Source organism: Sinocyclocheilus grahami, unplaced genomic scaffold, assembly GCF_001515645.1.
Source record: "Sinocyclocheilus grahami isolate Dianchi unplaced genomic scaffold, SAMN03320097.WGS_v1.1 scaffold261.1, whole genome shotgun sequence".
Lineage (NCBI taxonomy): Eukaryota > Metazoa > Chordata > Actinopteri > Cypriniformes > Cyprinidae > Sinocyclocheilus > Sinocyclocheilus grahami.
The window spans coordinates 13188-28436 of NW_015505440.1; the positions used below are offsets into that span (position 1 = coordinate 13188).

At 34.7% G+C, this 15249-nt stretch overlaps 1 protein-coding gene across 1 annotated transcript in view; it reads right to left on the bottom strand.

Annotated features, from left to right (window-relative positions):
• Positions 1 to 995: 995 nt before the first annotated feature.
• LOC107599126 (SEC14-like protein 2) overlaps positions 996 to 15249 on the bottom strand; it is a 24220-nt gene continuing 9966 nt past the window's right edge. The window contains exons 3-11 of the mRNA XM_016290622.1: positions 13770 to 13832; positions 12650 to 12838; positions 12008 to 12103; positions 11842 to 11902; positions 11601 to 11684; positions 10897 to 11003; positions 3251 to 3390; positions 2030 to 2199; positions 996 to 1937 (exon numbers count right to left, since the gene is read on the bottom strand). Of these exons, the coding sequence (XP_016146108.1) occupies positions 1834 to 1937; positions 2030 to 2199; positions 3251 to 3390; positions 10897 to 11003; positions 11601 to 11684; positions 11842 to 11902; positions 12008 to 12103; positions 12650 to 12838; positions 13770 to 13832 (1014 nt within the window). The 3' untranslated portion in view covers positions 996 to 1833. The remainder of the gene's footprint in view (positions 1938 to 2029; positions 2200 to 3250; positions 3391 to 10896; positions 11004 to 11600; positions 11685 to 11841; positions 11903 to 12007; positions 12104 to 12649; positions 12839 to 13769; positions 13833 to 15249) is intronic.

A 15249-nucleotide genomic window follows, 5' to 3' on the forward strand; every position in this document is an offset into this window, starting at 1 on the left:
TTTACTTCATATATGTGTGTGTACTATGTATATTTATTATGTATAAATACAAAATATTTACATGTATTTACTCGTGTATATATATATATATATATATATATATACACAGTAGGCTACTCACACATATGTAAACAAAAACGTTTATTTTGGATGTGATTAATCACGATTAATCGTTTAACAGAACTAATTAGATTAGACTGAAAATTCAGCACAGATGCCAGTTGCATAAACATTGACAAGTGTTAAGACCAAGAACCAATTTGACCAACTATAGTTTTAGAACTTTTAGCAGTAAAAGTAGTAATCGATCTTACTTTTCATATTCAGATTAGACCAATGTGGCTTTTTACGTAACTTGTGAAGTTCACAATAGTAATGTTTTTATTGTATTTTTGAAAAGGGGCTTAAGAGCCGTTGTTATTTTCTTCTTATTTTTTAATTAATATAATAGATTACTGTGTAAGCACCACAAAGACTTCCAAACTTAAACGGAGAAAAGAAGTAGTAGTCTGGTATGCTCACCAAAGCTGTATTTATTTTTTTATCAAAAATGAAAGTACAAACTAATAACTATTCACACTAATATTGTGAAATATTATTACAATTTAAATTGAGTGTCTATGTGCGTGAACGTGCTTGTATTATAAGATTTCCATTTTAATGGCACCTTCTTCTAATGGTCAAAGATGTAACTGACCTCATTATAAAGAATTTACATGCTTCACCAACAGATGGAGCCATCAGACAGGAATCAACCATCCATTAATACAACTACTGTACATCACACATTCATAAAAATTTTTTTTAGAGTAGTCTGTGCATGGGAACTGAATGTTAGACACTCGTTTAAAAGTATGCATAAATATAGGTCAGAAAGACATGAAAACAGATTGTTTTTGCTATTGAAATGTATATATTTAATTAGTTAATTCATCAAAATCAATACAATATCACTTATAAATTACATTAATATTACAGAATCAATAGAGACAAATCAGACAAAATGCAATGCGGTCACTTACAGAACAGATGCATGTTGCTGGAACCAAATACAGGCACTGTTACTGTAAACACAAGGACCTGAGGTATAAAATCTTACTCTGAAAAGTTTACATCAATTAGTTAAATAAATAAAAAAGTATTTAAAAAAACCCCGCAAACTACCCATGACATGTCGACATCATACTCCGTATCAAGTCAAATGCTCTTTGTAAACAAAATATTTCAAAAGGTTCACAGATTTGTGTGCGTCAACAACATAAAAGTAGGTAATAATTTAACCTCAAACCACATTCTGAGAGAAAACTGTGCAGGCTAATCTGAATTCACTATCTAAATGAATTCATGATCAAAAGGAACTAAACAGATAAAGAACATGAATCACGCAAGCTCAAATAATGCATACCAAGACAGTTTCAGTCTAGTAATTTGCAACACTGTTACACTTGATAAACCACAGCTCACTGATAAGCTCAACACTTCATTAATATATGATAAATCAACTTGATAACAGCTTCATCTTAGAGAAACAAATGTAAAGAATCACACTGGCATCGAAGTCAGGATCCAGATATATCGGTGAACGAAACAGTCTGTCATTGCACATCGATCACTGAAGAGTACATTTCATCCCACCGTTTGAATGCAGTTATTAGTCAGTTCAATTAATGTACATACTCTCCTTATCGAGGGCAGCATTATTATAATATTTTCCTTTTATAGTACAGCAGATATACTGTATAAGTTGTCATGAGTTTGTTATGCTTCAGAGCAAGTGTTTCCAAACAGTTTCATAATCTCAATTTATTGTCTGCTTGCTAGTTGCCTGCATTTCTAACGTTCTGATTGGTTGACTTGACTAGGTAGGAGAACCTCCACTGTGAAGCTGACCGTTTTGGACTGGAAGATGCTGTATGTGTTGTCAAATCGCAGTACGTCTGAATAAAACAAAATTCAGTAAATCCACATGCACGTTTAATGTTCATCTCAATTGGTGATATAAAATAAAGCCTTTTAAGTCTGTACTTACACACTCCTGGTTCTGGGCAGGTGAGGGATCCGTCCTCGGGTACCAGGTGTGCGTTGTAACGCTGATTTGGCACAATTTCCTTCATTTCACTGGCCTTCATCCACTCTCCCATCTTCGTCTTCTTATAGACACCGAAACCTATGTCAGCACCATCACAGGTGAACTGCCATCTGAAGAAGAGAGTAGAGCATCACACATAGACTGAGTTCCTGCGATGTCTATTCTCACATACTGAATATGATGAATAAACCCCAATAATTAATCATTTATAACATTGTATTATTATTCAATAGGTCAAAAGGTTCATATTTAATTAAATTAAACCGCCTTTGTTTTTTGCATTGTACTGCTCTCTGAGGTCTACTTATAATGTTATAAAAAATTTTACATAAAAAAAAAAACATAATAATTTAGAAGTAATAGGCTATTTTCTGTCCTGTCCTGTAACCCCCCTCATCAGAATGCTCTGTTTGAATAGGCGTGGCGGATTGTGGACTCCGCCCACTGCTACGATTGGCTAATAGTTGTGTATGTTTGACAGCGTACATTCCTCATAGATGGACGCAGCTGTGATTTAGGTCAAAAACGAATATCAACAACTCTCTCATAAACACTACATGTGCGAATCGGTGGGCGGGGCTAAACAAGCAGTGATGTAGAAGCAGGTGTTGATCTTCTGCGGAGGCGGTGCTTATCCACACTATTACATCATAGAGTAGAACGTTCCAAAAGCTGTCGCTTTGGCAGACTGCCTTCAATATAAGCTGTTTTTAGACTAATGACAAAGTTTTTGAGTTCTGAAACTTACAAGATGTTTTTATAATACAAAGACCTCTTATATGTCAAAAGATCAAGGGAATTTTGGTTTCTCAGTTCATGTCCCCTTTAATAAAATGTTGCTAAAAGTGTTTTTAATGTTTTGTCAATGTAATCAAATTAAGACCACAAAATCATATCCAAACCCAGGCCTTTCCAACCCAATGCTAGTAAACCCAAATGCACGTCCCATGCAGAGAGTGTTGCTGGTTAGCTAGTTTGGCATATAAGGTTATGGTAGCTAAAGTTTTATGCATAGTTTTCCAAAAAGAATGTTTACTGCACCTTTGATGTCATGATCACTGACTGCTTCATGGCAAACTCCCATGTCTATTACCAGTTTCAGAAAGTGTTTTTGTGTTGTATTAGTATTAGAAAAAAAGAAACATTCCTCAGATTGCTCACCTTAGCGCACAGTTTGGTGCAAGTAGCTCATATTCCACCTGATGAGATGAGCCACGGCCAATAGTCACAGACTGATCATAGTCCACTTTAATGGAGTCTCGAACATAGTAGGTCTTGGGAATCTCTGATCCGAATGTAATCTGAAAACAAACACACAGAAACTGTCTTTTAACGTGCTTAGCTGAGAAGAGTTGGTAATAATCAGAATTGAAAATGCAAAAAAAACAAAAACAAAGGAGGATGACACTTACATTAGCATCGTGAGTGCAAAAGAAAAACGCCTGACATTTTAATGTTAGTAAAGCATTTTATGGAAAATAAGAAAACAGAAGGAAAAAAACAGACAGGAAAGGAGCCCAAATTGAAGTGGCTTTTAATAAGGAACACAAACTGCCTTTACATGTAACGTTTAAGACTGATTATCCTACATATAGGCTGAGTATTCTACTCTGAAGCTTGAAGAGAAAAACGTTGGAAGATCACAGCCTGCAGATGCGTGCATGTCTATTTATTTTCAAAAGCTTAAAATCCAGAAACATACAGAAATAAAGAGTTTAAATTATCACTAAATACAATAAGAAAACAAACAACTTGACAACATTAACATCAGACACTTTATAAAGAGTTAAGCCCCGTTCACACCAAGAACGATAACTATAAAGATAACTATATTAGCGTCCACACCAGCGAACGATATCGTCTGTTTATTCTAAGCGCACATGTGTCTGCCGCTTTAAATTCTTGCGCTCGTTAAAGCAGGATGGATTCTGATTGGCTGTCAGTGTTTTATCGTTCATCAGCTGGAAAAAAATCGTTTTGAAAGTGATCACAACGATATCGTTCCTCTGTATCGTTATCGTTATAGTTGTGGTGTGAACTATGCTATTCTTTAATATTGAGAACGATTTTTAGAACTATATCTTTATCGTTATTTTTATAGTTATCGTGCTTGGTGTGAATGGGCCTTTAAGGTCACGTTGTCTGGAGTCACAGACTCAAATATAAAGATGATGTTTGAGAAATGGTGCGTCACTCAAAATTATGCACATTATTATTTTCATACACAGAAACAAATGTAGATACTCAAAATCACAGACAATTGTGCATATTAAATGACTCAACATCCCAATTCACATACTATACATTCAATGGTAGCCAAGATTAGTGCAAAAAAACCACTTATTTAACATTAAATTGATCAAAATCGACAGTAAGAAAGTATAATGTTATGATTTCCAAAACAGTAAAAGTTTCTATTTTAATTAAATGCTTAAAAAAAAAAAATCTTTCTATTCATCAAAGAATGCTAAAATGTATCACAACTGTTTTCAACTGTTATAATAAGAAGAAATGTTTCTTGAACATCACATTTCTGAAGGATACTGAAGACTGGAGTAATGGCTGCTAAAACATCATAGGAATACATTTAGATGCTAACACTCGCATAGATTCTCTTTAAAGGGTCATGAAACCCCAGACTACTTTTTCTGAGATTAGCAGAGGTGTTTGCATTGCCCATCATAGAAGACAATGTTAGCATCTGATCATTTTAACTGTTGGAGAAAACTGGTTATTTTTAAGCTTTTTTGCGCTATTTTCATCTTCCGTGTTTAAAATCTACATTGTGTTGACGTCACAATTTGTGACGTGGCAATGGAATATAGTACAACGATGACGCGTCGGTGTTTATTGAATTATTCATGAGACTACCTGTTCTTATCCTATGAGAAGACGCTTCTCTTAATTATTCACAACAGCATGTGTTGATTTGCTATGACAGACGTTTCAGACTGTGAGATGACATCGTACACATTAACTGAGAGAAACGTTCATGAATCGAAGAAGAGTGTTTATTTTTGCTTTGTAATAAGAGTTCGGCACAAACGCGATTAATTCACTTGGTGAGCAGTGTTGGGGAAAGTTACTTTTAAAAGTAATGCATTACAATATTGCGTTACTCCATAAAAAAGTAACTAATTACGTTACTTAGTTACTTTTTATAGAAAGTAATGTTACACGTTACTTTTGCGTTACTTTTTAAATCTGGACAGGGCTTGCTTGTTTGTTTTTAAAATAAAAAAAGTAATATTTTTGGCAAATATAAAAGCCTTTTCACACCAAAAGTGAAATGAATAAGCCTCAGGCTGAAGGGAAAGTAAAGTAGAATACAGAAGAAGAAATTTCAACACACTTCAGCAATAAAAAAAAGACACAAATGTTTGAGTAATTTTTGCTTATTAGTATGGTTGAACTGGATCATCGAAGGTCAGAAGCAAATAGAATGGGATTAAATACATAAAATATATTTGTGTTGTTTAACATTTAATTATTGCAGGTTTGCGTCATATTCTGAGTTGCATTATTTTTATTAATTTTGAGGAATACTGAATCTGTTTTGTTTTTTTTGTGAGTGAGATGAATTAATGCATATTCATATTTATATTAGAACTACAGTAACATCTGATTTCTCTCAACATGGGGACAGGAGAGCTGTCAATCAATACATTGAGAAAAAAAAAGTAACTTGCATTACTCAATTGAAAAAGTAACTCCGAGATTCTCTTCTAAATTAAAAAGTAATGCGTTACTTTACTAGTTATTTGAAAAAATAATCTGATTACGTAACTCGCGTTACTTGTAATGAGTTACCCCCAACACTGTTGGTGAGCATAACAGTTTTTACAGCTCCATGACACAACCCGTCAAAAGGCTTATATAATCGCCACAGAATAAGACTTAAAAGTTCTCAGAGGTGCAATTCATATATGTTTTCAATGCAGAGTGCAAATGGCTGTGCATTTATTTGTGTTTTTAACTCGATGGGAGCGAAATGAAACTGTCAGAACGCTAAGCTGTGTGTGTGTTGTCTGTCTCCCCTCTCCCCCCCTCCTCCGCTCCATGCCCACTTTTTTAGCATTTTTTAAAACTGTGGCGAGAACTAACCAGTGCTGAAACGGGGGGTTTCATGACCCTTTAAATACTCAAAAGCACATATAAGGACGTGAATTGGGATTTAGACACAATCTTATCACTCACTCCATAAAACATCCTTGCGTAAAGACATTCCAATAGAAGCCTGTTGTTCTGCGATTTGCGTAAGTCTCGACATGTCATTCAAACATGCAATGACTCCATCTGTGCTCATTAGTATAAACAGATCTTTCTTGTGGACTTGCATCCATTTCCCTTTAGCGATTTTCCCATGAAGGAAGTGCTCTGGTTTTCTTTAAACTTAGTTACAGTTTTAATAGGTAAGGAAATTGCCGTCCATATGTCACACCAGAGAGAAAACAAGCACTCTAACTGTCTCTAAAACAAAATAAACAACTTCTATCTTCAGCTCTCTAGCCTTAAACACAGAAAACTAACATTTATTTGACTTGTGCGATATCACAGTCCAACAATGACTCCAAGGATTACAGTTTTACAAATATGTGTAACTAAGTAACTAAATATCCATCCACTTTGAATGTTCCCAAAGTCTTCTGAGGTCTTTTTAGCACTTCCGCTCCTGAAGGGGGCAGCAGCTTTACCTGTGTATCTACATACAGACACAAAACGCCTCAGTTCAGAACTGTGAATGTGATTTATGTTTTAAATCCTACACGTGCACTGGCACAGAATTATTTTTGGAAATAGAAATGTAACCCTCTGGTGGCCTTTGGTCATTTCAGATCGAAGAATTTGAATGTTACACATTTTTAAAAAAATGTTTAAGTTATCGGAATGCTACAGAACTTGGTGGTTTTTCTGGCACTTTTCATGAACACAAAACTATATCACGGTTTTAAAAGAAAAGTTTTAAAAATAAAAATGTACTGAACATTTACTCAACCTCAAGCAATATTATAGATAGAGGTATAATATAATATATAAGCTAGCAATGGTTAGAAGTTAAAAACATCTTAATAATGGAATTTGTCTCACAAACATGCAGCTTTTAATTTCACAACACATTAATTGATGGACTGCTGTCATGTGGATTGCTTGCAGAATATTGTGATGTTTTTATCAGCTGTTTGGACTCTCATTCTGACGGCACCCATTCACTACAGAGGATCCATTGGTGAGCAAGTGATATAATGACAAGCGGCCCAAGTGTGACCCCTAAGTGAGGAATACCAGAGGGTTAAATATGTACTTTATGTCGGTTTGACAGGGTGCTTTTAAAGTGCCAGTGCCACTGTCATAACAGCCCTTTGCGCTACACATTCAGGATTTATCACAAACAGAATCATATCCACAATGCTTAGACAGATTGGAGGGGAAGATTAGTCATGTCATGTGCTCCAAAGCTGCAACCTTGACAGCTGATCAACCGAGTAATCAGCCTATGCAATGGAGCAATCCAACAGGCTCTTGTCCAGATTACACCACATGGCATCAAGCGTATCACAATGAAGTTTAAAATGTTATGCAAGCATAAACTGATATAGATAAACAACAGCTATTTCACTCCTCTGTTGCTTTGGGAGACTAAAAATACATCTATAAGCAGGCTGTCAGAGGCAACAGGTTGACTATGTTCTTATACTATATTTCCTGGTATTGCTAAATTATGTTGGTATAATGGCAGTAGGATTGGAAGTTGGAAGCTCTATAGGCGCTCTATATAACTAAATAGGCGAATATGCAAAATTTAAGATGTTAAACTAAGCATCACAGAGCGTTTAGCAGGGAGAGACCAGGTGGACTGAAAAACTTCACATCATTGTTTCATAAACTGAAAAGGAAAGCATGTCAAGACAAACGCTGATGTCAATATACTATTAAATAATACAAAACCAATAATAAAATCTGAATTAAATTCATATTAAAAATATACTTCAAAACAATAAGCGCTGACCACAGAAGGTTCAAATTGTGAAGCATCTTTCTATGACACGATGAAGATGAACACGAAACGAACAGCATACAAATAGTCCAAAATAAACTTTTGGCTATGAAACTGTATTTTGCATTACTTCCTAAAACTTACATTTGGTAATTGGAATTATTAAGCTATTTCCCTAATATATTTGTAGCAGATCGTGATGTCTCTTATAGCATCATATACAAGCACGTGAAACTTTGTGATGCCAGTTGTCATGAAACTGTGATCTTGTTCCTCATATTTATATTTCGGTGGTTTAACAGCAAGACTGTATCCCCAAATGAAGATCCAGAGTTGCGATTACAAGAAAAAAACTGCTAAACTGCTGATGGTAAATTTTCCACTGAGGTTTTTTACTACTCCAACTGTATCTTCATGATTTGATTTGCTAACATCTCTGACTATTCTTTTATACTTCACTGTGAATTAGACCATGATTTATTTGCAAATTTAAAAAAAAAAACTGTCCAGCAAATTTTTTGTCACATTTTGATGGCTGGTGGTTAAATTTGGACCCTGTATAGACACTGTACAATTAACCTGTTTGTTTTATATAAATAATTAAATATTTACTTAACTATGGAAGATCATTCCTGCCATGGAATTAAAAAAAAGGTAACTGTGGTTTTTTATCTAACAATTTAGACCTTTTTGCTTGCAATTCTGAGTTTATATCTTAACATTCAGACTTTTTTTATTGAACTTCTGAGAATTGCGAGATATAAACTGAGGGCGAAAAAGTCAGAATAGCATGTTAACTCACATTTGCAAGAAAAACATTGTGTGAGATGAAAAGATGCAACTACCCGTTTTATTTTTTTTTTAGGGCAGAAACAAAAAAACTAAATTGCGAGATGCAGACTTAGAATACTGAGAAAAATGGTCAGACTTGCAAGAAAGAAAAGGCTGAACTGTGAGATAAAAAGTCGCAAATATAAACATAACGGTTTAAAAATTATCTTAAAGGGGTCATGAACTGCTTTTATTTTGTACTGTTCTCTGAGGGCCACTTATAATGTTATCACGGATCCAATATAGTCGGCATAGCACCATCTTTCAGTTTCAATCTTTTTGAAAATCCCATGTCAAATTCTGCCTTATTTGTAAACGAATTCGCGCTTGGTTTATCGTTTGGTTTCTGCGCAGACCTGCGTTTGCCTTTCTCGTTATTCACACTACATGCGTGAATCAGTGGGCGGGGCTAAACAGGCAGTGATGTCGAAGCAGGCATTGATATTCTTCTGTGGAGGCGGTGCTTATACACACTATTACATCATAGAGTCGTACATTCCACAAGCTGTTGTTGTGGCAGATTGCCTTCAATATAAGCTGTTTTTAGGTTTGAGTTCTGAAACTTACAGGATGTCTTTAATAGTACATTAACCTCTTATATGTCAAAAGATCAAGGGAACTTTTGTTTCTCAATTCATGACCCCTTTAACTTCAAATGCATTCTCTGAAACCTCTCGATATTTTATACAGGTGATCTGAGTGCAGTTCAGCACAGATGTAAACAGTTCAATAAACAATCAAACTCAAATTCTTTAAATTTCTAAAATCAAGAATCCTACATTACTTCAATGCTGATTTCAGAGTAAAGTATCAGACAGAGAAATGTCAATCGAGAAAATCGGTTTTGCACATGGGTTAGACCTCAAGGTTAAACAGAAACTGCTGACTAATTCTCATGTGGATTTCGCAGCTTCCTTAATATTAGGGATGCATGATATTATCGGACCAATATCGAAATCGGCTGATAATGGCTTTAAATGTAAATATCGGCATTGGCCCGATATGAAAAATTATGCCGATATCTCTTGCCGATAAGAGGAATACATTAACTCACATGTGCTCAGGGTGTGCTAGCGATTAGATCATGTCAACAGTGCAATTAGATCACGTCAATGGTGATTGGATTCAGTGTTTTGGATCGCTGCATTTAAACTGAGAATACACGTACGCATTTGGTATATGGAATAAACACTAGCACATGCAGCAGAGGCAGCCTCCCCCGGGTCCTAATGCCCGCTCAGTAAGGAGTTTTAATTCCGTAGGGGGCGCTGTTGGCCTACTCCTAATAAAATGAAAGCAAAATACACAAATAATATTTAGACTGTGTTTCTGATTAAATAAAGCAGTAATTGAGGCCATAAAATCATGAGTATGTTTTGATTTAAAGGTAAGCTATAGCTTCTGACATGAACAAAAAAAATTTAAAAAATCACAAACAAGACACTTAAATTAAATAATTTTATATATACCTACTGATTTATTCATTAATGTGTAATATGTTATATTTTTTTAACAAATTATGAGCTCTAAAAGATTTTCAGAATTTTTACAACTCTTTTGCTTTAGACCATTTACAAATGCAAAATCATAAAATAAAATGTTAAGGTTACCACTGCATCTCTCTGAAGAAAAAAAAATGCAGTGATTAATATATAGTTTATTTATAGTTATTTTCAAATATTCAATGTACTGTCATTATAAAAGAACTGTATTATTGTTTATGTAATTCTAACAAATAAGTTAGTTAAAAACTAACCAACATTTAAAATAATTATATATCGTATCGGCATCGGCCAAAATGAGTTGAAAATTATCGCATTATCGGATATCGGCAAAATCCAAGATCTTGCATCCCTACTTAATATCTTAAGTGCCATTCAATTTTGACTAAAGAAAAAATAACTGTAGTTACACCTGAACATTAGCTCGTTAGCAAGCCAATGTCACTCAGAATGATGTGTGCCCTTCGTTTTTTACTCACCCTGGTTCTACATCTGGGGTCACCATCAGGGTCAGTCAGTTTGCCTCCATAGTATGCTGGGAGCTCCTCAGGGTCGATGTATTTCTGTAAAACCTCCAGCCAGTTTGCTAACAAGACAGAAACAGAAGCTTCTGTTGAGAATTTTGACGCTCAGCAGTTACAAACAAAAACAGGAAACACACTTACAGCAAATAATTCAAATGGAAGTTTGGCAAGCGAGCTAGAGGGTATAAAATAGTCACTGACAATGCCAGTTTGTCTGAACGGCACAAGCATTGTACAATAATCTTGCTGGTTTGGTCTGTTCCTCCTAGCATCAATTCAAAAAACTACCTACAGCCTTTCTGTTTCTATTGTTTTAAGAATTCTGAGCAAATACTGTGTAAAAATACTGATAGAATGTCAAACATACAGTATGCACACAATCAAGATGAATACCCAGAATATTCCTTTAGGAAACTGAAGCAACATGAAAAACACTCTGCTTGTATGATGCATTTATTTTTAGAAATTCCCAATTTTATATTTTAGAACACAGAACGGGGGCAACGTTCTAGAAACACAAATATTTTTTGTATTCTTCTATTTTTTTCCCCCATACTTCTCCAGACCTAGAAATGACTAAAATCAAATTCCATACTTTTCCATACTGCGTAGGGTCCCTGAAAAGACATTAGTGCAGTAAGATATGTGTGTTCTCTTACATCCCAGTACGACAACCTTCCGGCGAGTGTCCTCACTCAAAAAATGTTTCACCAGATTGTAAGCCACAGGAAACAGTTTGGGTGCTGCAACAGAAACAGTCTTGAGATTCAGATATTTTAAAAGCGGTATATCACAGTGACATGCAAAATAAGTATTGCTTATTAAATAACTCCTAAGTGTGAAAATATTCCAAATTAATAACTTTGGAAGTTTGAAATAAGTTTCGAAAATACTACTGACCTTTAATGACAAATAACCTCTTGAGTCCCTCTGGATAGTTATCTTCAAACATAGTGAGAACCTATGAAAAAACATTAAAGACATAAATATGAGCCTAATTCAACTGAAAGAACCAAACAAAATATTAATAGAGACGCATAAACATTTTTTTTTTTTAAACACACACCTCTCCATAAGTTTCTATAGCAGGCTTATATAAGTGCTTCATTCCCAGACCTTCACAGTCATAGACCATAGTAATGGACTCAATGTTCCTACCCAACTGGGAGAGACGAAAGAGAAAACAGACGTAAACTATTAAATATGCATAAAACCATGATATGGTTCATTATAACCTCTATTCTTTGGTGAAAGTAAAAGTTTATAAGTCTAGAATAAATTACATGATTTTGTGTCAGTTTGTTTTGTTCAGGGTTTCTAAACATTTTTGTCAGCTGAACCGGATGTAAAATATTTATTTGAAGTACACTCTGAGAATTTAGGATAGCATTTCAATAATTTAACTATTATTATTTGCATATCAACAGTTGGTTATTTTGATGTTGGTTAATGGTCACATGGCATGCAAGTAAACATATTATATTTCATAGTTTGTGTTTTATTTTGATTATTTTCATTTAAAAATTCTTTATATACAATATAGGGCTGCATGACAAATTATACTGCCATTATTTTTTCATATTTTGCAATTGTACAAAGTCCCTAAAGGGACATGGTGATGGTTAAAAAAAATTCAAAAGGAGGAAAAAATTGATTTGAATGCTTTTACATTCACTTGCAAAGTTTTTCCTCACAGCTGCACACCTACCCGTTCGCTCTGTAGGTCGCACTCTTTCTGCAGAATCTCACAGTCTCTGACTTTAGACTTGACTAAGTCCTGCTTGGACGCCGAATGCATCAGACCCTTAGGGTCCAAAGGTCCGATGACATCATACCAGACCGGGCTCCCTTCACGATCATGGCCACACATCCCACCAGACAGATACTTGTCTATTACCTGAGCACAAAAATAAACATCAAGAGTAAATCACAGAATTAATCTCTTAAATGGGACAGGAGAGTTTGTATATACTAAACATCAACATTGAAAAAATCCTATCCCACTCTGCGTACAATATTTACTGAAACCTACTAACTTACAAAAAAATGTTCATTAAGAAATGACCATGTTTATAATGAGAGTGGGCAGGTCAGCCATTTCATCATAATTTCAATATTGGTAACCAAACCTAACCATTGACTTCTAGTGTTTTTTTTATGCTATGGAAGTCAATGGCTACCATCAGCCCTTTGTTTCCCAACATTCTTTAAAATATCTTCTTTTGTGTTCCACAGAAGAAAGAAACTCATACAGGTTTGGAACAACATGAGGGTGAGTAAATGATGCCAATTTAATTTTTTGAGTGAACTATCCCTTTAAAGGTACAGTAGCAAAAACCACCTGTTCTATTCTTGAAGTAAAAAAAACATGCCTGTTTTATGGATTAATGTACTAAAACGTCAAATCCAAATTGCACATTTTAATCAATGGCAAACTCTTACATTGAAAAGAATAAAAATATCTAATATTTACATTTTTGATAATAATAATAATACCAGTTTTTTTTTTAGCAGCAAATCAGCATATTAGAATGATTTCAGAAGGATCGTGTGACACTGAAGACTGGGGTAATGATGCTGAAAATTCAGCTGTACCATATACTGTATTAATGAATATATAATAAATAACTTTAAAAAAAATACTATTCACCAATAATACTGTTTTGACAGTATTTCTGATCAAATAAATACAGCCTTGGTGTACATAATAATGTTCTTTCAAAAATAATACAATGTTACTGATCCCAAATTTGAACAACAGAGAAATATATATATAAAAAAAATGATATGTTATATATGAAATGTGATATGAAACAAATGTGTCATACCTCTGGCACCTGCCACTCCGTAAGGATGGTGTCAACTTTCATGTGTTTCCGAAATTCCATGTGCTGCACATGAAAAACAACACATGATTAAAAACATGCCTGTGTTTTTGCCCTAAAATTGTATTTACATGATCAGGATTGAGAACCAGCATCACAGCAACCTTTGACAGCATTATCAGTTCTGTCTGAACAACATAATTTGCTGCCCTGAGTCTCTGTGTGTTAGTTAGATACTGCTGTGCTTTGACCTGAGGTTCAATGGATACTGGTAACAGAGTTCAGAGACACAACAAGATGGCGAGCAAAAGGTCTGTAATAAAAAACCCATGGACTACAGAAGCATCACTCACACAATGGGAAAGCAAACAGCACTTTGAACACCCAATAGCATAGAATGATCACGCTGTAATCGCCCATAAGCTGTGATTAGGCAGTGACGTGACTCATTATTTAAAACCTGAAAAGCACACTTGACTGCAGAACTGCCATCTGTACCACATTCTAAATGATCTCTTATGCACACCAAGGCTGCATTTATTTGACCTAAATTACAGTAAAAAAAGTTTTTTCTATTTTATTGTCAGCATCATTACTCTAGTCTTCAGTGTTACATGACTCTAAACCTTTGAATGTTAGAGTATCACGGTTTCCACAAAATATTAATCAGTACAACTGTTTTCAACACTGATAATAATAAGAAGAAGAAATGTTTCCTGAATAGCAAATCAGCATATTAGAATGATTTCTGAAGGATCATGTGACTCTGAAGACTGGAAAATTCTGAAACTTCAGCTTTGCATCACAGTAATAAATTACATTTTTTAATTACAATTAGTTCAATTTTAATACTATTTCCCAATATTGCTCTTTTTACTATATTTTGATCAAATAAATGCAGCCTTGGTGAACATAAGAAACTTCTATATAAAACATTGACATTTTTTGTTGTTTTTTTTAGCTTTATCAACAAGTGATGAAATCAGCAATCCTCTCTTTGAAATTTAATCACAAGAATTTTACCAGGTGTAAACAGGGCCTAATATTAGTGAGATTATATTACATACAGTTATTCAACATGTCATTTAAAGGGGTCATATTATGCGATTTAAATTTTTCCTTTCTCTTTGGAGTGTTACAAGCTCTTGGTGCATAAAGAAGATCTGTAAAGTTGCAAAGACTAAAGTCTCAAATCCAAAGAGATAATCTTTATAAAAGAGTCAACCACGCCTACCTAAAACGGCTTGTTCTAACACGCCCCCACATATCTACGTCACGATGTGGGAAGATTTGCATAACACCGCCCAAATGTTCACACAAAGAAAGAAGGCGTAACTTTTATTCTCGCTGTAGTATTGTTGCCGCCGCCGCCATGTCATGAAGGCGCTGCGTGATTTGTTGTGAAAGCGAAACGACTTTCTTTGGCCTTCCAAAAGAGGACGATATCCGCTTCGTCATTCCTGGAGCTGATCCGTGCTGGTCG